Source organism: Monoraphidium neglectum, assembly GCF_000611645.1.
Source record: "Monoraphidium neglectum strain SAG 48.87 unplaced genomic scaffold scaffold03204, whole genome shotgun sequence".
NCBI lineage: Eukaryota > Viridiplantae > Chlorophyta > Chlorophyceae > Sphaeropleales > Selenastraceae > Monoraphidium > Monoraphidium neglectum.
This window is the reverse complement of record NW_014010424.1, coordinates 1-6,965: the sequence shown is the minus strand read 5'-3', so window position 1 is coordinate 6,965 and position 6,965 is coordinate 1. Positions and strand designations below refer to the sequence as shown.

At 63.3% G+C, this 6,965-nt stretch overlaps 2 protein-coding genes across 2 annotated transcripts; both read left to right on the top strand.

Moving 5' to 3' along the window:
- Positions 1-400: 400 nt before the first annotated feature.
- Positions 401-1,468, top strand: MNEG_12356 (hypothetical protein; the record flags this gene model as incomplete). Its single annotated transcript, XM_014039173.1, has 2 exons — positions 401-886; positions 1,289-1,468. 2 exons carry the CDS (start codon positions 401-403, stop codon positions 1,466-1,468), a joined length of 666 nt encoding a protein of 221 aa, XP_013894627.1.
- A 913-nt stretch (positions 1,469-2,381) lies between these two features.
- On the top strand, positions 2,382-6,234 carry MNEG_12355 (Putative tartrate transporter; the record flags this gene model as incomplete). Its single annotated transcript, XM_014039172.1, has 10 exons — positions 2,382-2,581; positions 2,862-2,964; positions 3,241-3,446; positions 3,636-3,664; positions 3,905-3,983; positions 4,248-4,535; positions 4,742-4,775; positions 5,058-5,378; positions 5,544-5,630; positions 5,965-6,234. The coding sequence occupies 10 exons, from the start codon at positions 2,382-2,384 to the stop codon at positions 6,232-6,234; spliced, it is 1,617 nt and encodes a 538-aa protein (XP_013894626.1).
- Between the last annotated feature and the right edge of the window lie 731 nt (positions 6,235-6,965).

Here is a 6,965-nt window from a genome sequence, read left to right as displayed (position 1 = left end):
CGCCGAGCCGTGCCCCATTTGCCACGAGCAGCTCGGCGCAGCCTGCGCCGTGCTGCCCTGCGGCCACCAGCTCTGCTGCGCCTGCGCCGAGGCGCTGACCGCTCGTCTGCCGCCCGGCCTGTCGTGGCAGCAACGGCGCGTCAGCTGCCCCACCTGCCGCGCGCGCGCCCACACCGCCGACATAGCGTACGTCGACGACGGCACCGCAGACGCCGCGGTCACGACCACCGCCGCCGCCGCCGACGCCGTCGCGGCCGCCGGCGGCGCGGGCGCGGGAAGCATCTCTGCGCCGCCGCCGCCGCCCGCTGAGCCCGGGTGGTGGGTGGGGGAGCGCGACGTCAAAGTTGCGGGGTCATATGGCAGCAAGGTCGAGGCGGTGGTGCGGCGCGTGATGCATCTGATGGCATCGGATCCGTCGGCGCGCGTTCTGGTGTTCACCCAGTGGTCTGACCTGCTGGACATCCTGGCCCACGCGCTGCGGCGCAACGGCGTCGCCGCGGCGCAGGCGCGGGGGCGCCAGGGATTTGTGAGGGCGGTGGAGGAGTTCAAGGCGGCGGCCGCGGCCGACGAGGAGGCGCGTCGGGCGTCCGGGAACGCCCCCAGGGACGAGGCGGGCACCGCGCATGAGGCAGCACAGGAGCAGCGGCAGGCAGAGGGCCCTCGCGGCGACGGAGAAGGCGTGCCGCCCGCGCCCGCGCCGCCTGCGTCTGCGTCGGCGCGCGTGCTGCTGCTGCTCGTGAGCCAGGGCGGCTTGGGCCTCAACCTGACCGAGGCGCAGCACGTGGTGTTTGCTGAGCCGCTGCTGGACCCCGCGCTGGAGGTGCAGGCCATAGGGCGCGTGCACCGGCTGGGCCAGCGGCGGGCGGCACACGTGCACCGATTCCTGGTGCGGGGTTGCCCCTTTTGGGGTTGGCTGGGGGGCTATTGGAAGGTACATGAGGGTTGCTTCGGGGATGATAAGTCTGGGGGCAGGGCGTGTCTGAGAGGTTTTGTTTCCTCACTGCACACGGGATCCCACGCCTGCAATCGCCGCACTGCTGCGCGCTGAGCAGTTCGTGTCGGGTGCGGGGCGCGGGGAGGGTTGGGAGGGGCGGAGGCGGCGTTGAGGCGTGTGCGGGGATGCTGCTGTTCGGCTCTGAGACACACTCGAGTGATTAATTCGCTGCTCAGCAAACACACCGTAAAGGTTGCCCCCCAAAGAACACACACACACACATACACACACATACACACACACATACACACACACACACGCGTGCGCCTCCCCCCCCCCCCATGGCTTCATCAGGTCGAGCACACCATAGAGGAGAACGTGGGCGCCCTGGCGGCGCAGCGCGCCGCAGCCATGGACATGGCGGCCGCGGCTCCCTCCAGGGGCGGCGCCTCGGCAGCGGAGGCGGCACTGACTGTGCATAACGTGGCCGCTCTTCTCAGCACAAATTGGGGAGGAGGTGGCGGCCGCGGCTGACCCCCGGGGAGGGACCGGGACACGCCTGGCGCAGGCGTGACGGCAGGCCGCTTGATGTGGAGTCTGCAATCAGCTTGGTCAGGTTGCTTTTGGGTCATTGTATGTTTTCAACCTGTGTAGTCGCCTTAAATCAGCTGTGCTTCGGGGGCACGGGTATGGGGCAGGGGTCTGTAGGTAGGGCTGGCGTCAGGCGGGAATGGCGCTTGCTCAGCGCAAAGGCGACGCGGCGAAGCGCTGCGAATTCGCGGCACTGGGCAGCAGGTGTGCGCGTCTCAAAAGCATAAGGAATCTCAGCCTTTGACCGCATCTGCAAGCTGAGGCCCATACGTTGGTCCTCATCTCCCTTCGATCCAGCTGGTAGCTCGGGCCTCACCGGCAATGCGCCCTGCACAGCCAGCAACGTCAAGCGGCGCGGCGGCCAGCTGCCTCACAGGATCTCAAGCGCTATTGGCGCCTTGGTCACTCAGGCTCAGTGTCTTTGCGTGCTGATTGAGGGTGCCATAGTTGCCAAACGGCCCGCGCGAGGCAAGTGGACCAGCACACCATAGATCAGACTCCCACAGTCGCACGTGCGCGCAACCACTTCGCATGTTGTATGGTGTGCGAACCGCTGCATGTCCTGATAGTGATGCAGGTGCAGCACAAATCATCAACCATCCGTACGACCGAGGATACGAACCTCACCACACGCGCTCTGCTCACTGTACTCGCCATTCCACGGCTTTCGCGCCTTGCAGTCCACTAGAACCATCAATTACAGACTGACGGATTGATGACGTCTAAAACATTCAAATGTATCATATGATTCAAAGTACCGTGTCTCTTACCTCGCGCACACCCCGGCCGATCAACTACGTTCGTACCGCGCACGGGCTCATCAGGGTGCTAGGCGACCAGAAGCTGTCCCGGTGTGATGGGAGTTTTCAACATCACTCTAGAACCTAGTAGGTCGAAGGATGGCGGCGACAAGACGCACGCCCCGCACAAGGGCGGGGACTGCAGCGGCGGCGCCGCCGCCGCGCCAGAACTCGAGAGTGCTCTACGGAAGGCGGGCAGGCGGTTGATACCTTTGACAATGCTGATAGCCATTACCAATCACATGGACCGCTCCAAGTGAGTGCAGGGTACCGCGAGTTTGAAATGAGTGCTTGGGAAGGCCCCCTGAAATTGTCCATGGGGGCTGCCTGGCGCCGCCACACTGATGCCCGCCGCCCTCCGCAGACGCCTGTACAGATGGTTCAGTTTGATATTGATACACAATTGCAGCAGCAGCATCTTACGCGATCTACACCCGCTAGCTGCCCTGAATCTTGATAGAAAGCGGGTGTGGGGTGTTTCCCCCGTGCTGCGCAACACAACCGAGCCGCCCGGCCTGCCTGGCCCCCGCGCGCAGCCTGGCCTACGCCGCGCTGTCCTTCAACCGGGACAACGGCTTCAGCGGCAAGGTCTACTCCATTGGCACGGCCTGCTTCTACGCCAGCTTCATGGTCATGATGGTGGGAGGTTGCAGGGTTTAGGGACTCAGAAATAGTCCAGGGGTCTGCATTTAGTGTCGAGAGCTAAAACACCAGATGCACGCTAGGCACAGGGAGGCGTTTGCGCACGGGGACTGGGGGATGGTAAGTATCGCGCAACAAGCACCCTGCCTGGGTCTGCGGCTGGGGCCCGATGTCGGCCAGCGGTGAGCGGCGCATAACGCGCAGGCGGGAAGCTGCCTGATCGCCCCCACTAAGGAAGGCACGTCCAACCGGACCACGCCCCTCCACACCCAGCTGCCCTCAAACCTGGTGATGGCCCGCGTGGGCGCCCGCCTCTGGCTCGCCTTCCTGCTCTGCGCCTGGGGCGCCGTCGCGGCCTGCTTTGCGCTCATCACCACCCCGCGCAGCTTCTACCTCCTGCGCGCGCTGCTGGGCGCATTCGAGGCCGGCGCGTTCCCGGCGATGTGGCACACGCTGTCAGTGTTTTTTCCACGCAGCAGGTGCGCCTGGTTGGCAGGGAGGGCGGACGTTTGCGCGCACGCGTGGGGTCTGATCAGCCCTGCTGGACTTATGCTGTCCGTGCGTGAGGTAGACGTTATGTCTCGCGGATGGCGTCGGCTCCACCTGCTTGAGTTGTGCAAGAACAACGGAGTTAGCGGCATCCACGTCGCCACGCCATTGCATTGTAGGATCACCAAGCCGTTTGCATTTCTGACAAGTGAGTTCGGCATTCATTGAGTGCTAGCAGCCGGCTCAAGTTGGAGGCTGGATTGGAGGGTGGGAGTTTTTCAGCACAATGCTAGTACGCACTGCTACTTTGTCTGTGAACATGGTACACCTGGCGCAAAGGTGGGATGCGAGGGCACACCGTTGCACGCATCCAGTGACCCCACGCCTTGGGCAGCCAAAGACTGCCCCGAACCAACCCGGACTTTTGAACCCACTTACTTGCGGCCAGTCGGCACGATGGTTGCCAACATGATTGGTGCGCCAATCGCTGCCGGCCTGCTGGCCATGGACGGCATCAGGCGGCTCAAGTGAGGAGAGCCTGGGGAGCACGCAGAGGAAGTAGAGCAGGCAGCTGAGACTTGAATCAGTCATGATGGTGGACGGGCAGCCTGAGCAGAGCTTTGTCCGGGGAGAGATTCGGCAAGTAACAGTTGCACGGCTGACCCGCACCACCAACGCGCGATGCCCATGCCAGTCCCTTATTCGACTGCAGGCCCACATCCCTTTCAGTCTTTCTCGCATGGAGTGAAATTTCACACCCGCCCCCCTCCCCTCCCGTCCCCCACCCTCAGGGGCTGGCAGTGGCTGTTCCTGGTGGAGGGCATGCCCTCAGTCATCCTGGGCATCCTCGTCTTCCTCATCCTCCCCTCATCCATACCTTCCGCCAAATTCTTGACCCCCGTCGAGCGCGTCGCGCTGTCCCTGGAGCACGCGCGGGACCACGCCCCAGGGCCGGCCGCGGGCGACCTGAGGGGCGCGCTGGCGCTGCTGCGGCTGATGGCGGGCAACTGGCGGCTGTGGATGGCGTTCCTAGCGGGGGCGCTGTCGTCGGTGGCGTCACACACGTACCTCACATACACGTGCGCCAGGCTTCAAAAGCTTTTTGCTCTGACCTAGCTGGTCCACCGGCTGTGTGTCGAGCTTTGCAGTCTCACATGGCTGCGACATCGAAGCATGGTGATGTCGGCCAACAGATCAAACCGGAGACGCCCGTTTGCTGTGCTCGCAGCGCGATTCTGAGCTGACCCGCCCTCCCTCCCCATCAACTGCATTAAACTCCCATCAGGCCTATCATCATCAACGCACTGCTCAGTGGCAAGGTGGGCATAGATATGGGGGGAGCAGGTTGCAATGCTGCTGGTACGTTTCTACACCATGCATCCCGCACCGAACCGACTGGCGCAAACCTGCATCACCACACCGCCAGCTGATTTGACCCACGCATCCTTGGATCATCAAAGCCCATAACAGAGCTCCAACAAAGCCCCCATCAACGCCCAAAAACACAGCCCCCCAAACGAAACCCGCAGCAAGGCCCCAACACAGCCCCCGACCGTACACAAGTCTGCACAATCTCTGCTCACTCGACCCTCAAACATCAGGCCCTGACAAACCAGGTCAGCGTGGCGGCCGACAAGGGCAGCAAGTCCCTGCTGCCCGTCGCCCTCGCCGTGGTCCCCTACACCCTCGCCTCCCTCGCGGCCTACGCCGTCGCCCACAGCGCGCAGCGGCGCAACGAGCACTTCTTCCACGTGTCCCTGTGCCTGCTGCTCAGCGGGACGCTGCTCGCGCTGTTCCCAGTCATGGCGGGCGCCAGCGTGGCCGGCGGGTTCGCGTCGCTGACGCTGTCGCTGGCGATGGGCGCGGCGGCGAACGGGCCGGCGACGGCGCTGGTGGCGCGGCTGTGCAAGGGGCCGGAGCAGGTTGGTCGTTGTTATAAGAAAACCTCCAGCGCACGGGACTTCAAGGGGGCTCCCTGAGTCAACCATTAGCCAAGGCCTCGATTATCTTCCCATGTCTTCTGGGAACTAAAGAATAGCAAATCGTTCATTCAAACCCACTATCCCAAATGCACCTGTGCGTCCCAGGTTGTGGCGATGCCGGTCTTCAGCAGCTTTGCGGTGCTGGGCGGGGTCGCGGGCCCGCTGATGGCTGGCGCCATCATCAACACACTGGTGGGGAGTGGCTGGGTTGGGGGGGGTCCCAGGGGTGGGTGGATCCCAGCTCTGCATGTGGAAACAATCTCATGTCACCGGCACGCACACACACACCTCTGGTCACGCACCCCCAAGCCTCACGTACGCAGCGCATAGAAGCTAGTTGCTGTGAAAATCCTAGCTGCGACTTGCCAGCGACCACTGCACACAGCCCCAGCACGCCGGCACGCAAACTTCGCCATGGTGCCGCGGCCGGCGCGCACCGCCACCCACCCACCCACAAACACACACACACACACACACACACACACACACACACACACACACACACTCGTACACCACCACCCCGCAGGGCGGCTTCACGTGGCTCACCGTAATCATGGGGCTGCTCCTGGTGGCCACGGGGGCGCTGATCTTCGCACTGCGCTTCCTCGTGATCGCCACGGGTGGCGTGCCCGCCGACCGCGCCGCACCGCGCGCGCCCGTCGGCGCGGGCGCCCGCACAGACGACCCCGAGGCAGTCCCGCGGTCGCCGTCGGCATCGTCGACGGGGAACAGCGTGTGCGTTGTGCTGGGCGGCGACGCGGCGGCGGCGCCAAAGGCCGGGGGCGCTGCCGTGTGAGGCGTTGCGGTGCGGCAGTATGGCGGGCTTGATGTCGTCGCTCATCCTTCACGGCAGCGGCTTGCGGATTTGGGGTAGGTGTGTGGACTGCACAGAAGAATCCCACTTGCCCCGAGGCAGGGACCTCTGCTGGGCGACCCCCACAGCGCTCGGCAGCTGCGGGCAGGGCTGGCCTGACATCATTATTGCACAGGGCGACTGGCATGAGCGCGTATGCTCAACACCCTCCATGCCAAGACGCCAGCGATAGCAAGACTCCTCATCAACTGTCCACCACATAAACTAATGTCCAGATGCCTGCTCACAACGCCGCCGTGCAACTCTGTTTGCTTCATGGTGTGGATGCATCCCTGACATACATGTGTCTTGGTTGGTGTACTCTCATGTGCTTGTGGGTGTGGGGCTCATGCGGCCCACCGCTCGGCCCATCCAGCTGCTGCATCACCTTTCTTGCGCAGAGACAAGGCGTCATTGCATTCAGCCGGCATGCCGCCCTCAAAGTGATTCGGCCAATGAGCATTGCATCATATTGCCATTTATACATTATAGGATAACAACGTCGTGGGTGTGTCCTTACGTTGCAAGAGAATGAGTCTAGTGCTTGACAGGGTGTCCATCTATTCCTGAATTTGCGCGGATTTCGTTCAGAGAAAGAGGTAGAGGGCAAAAAAACCGCATGCCCAGGCAGGGGCTAGCGTTGCGTCCGGTCAAGATCACAGATTGCCACACAA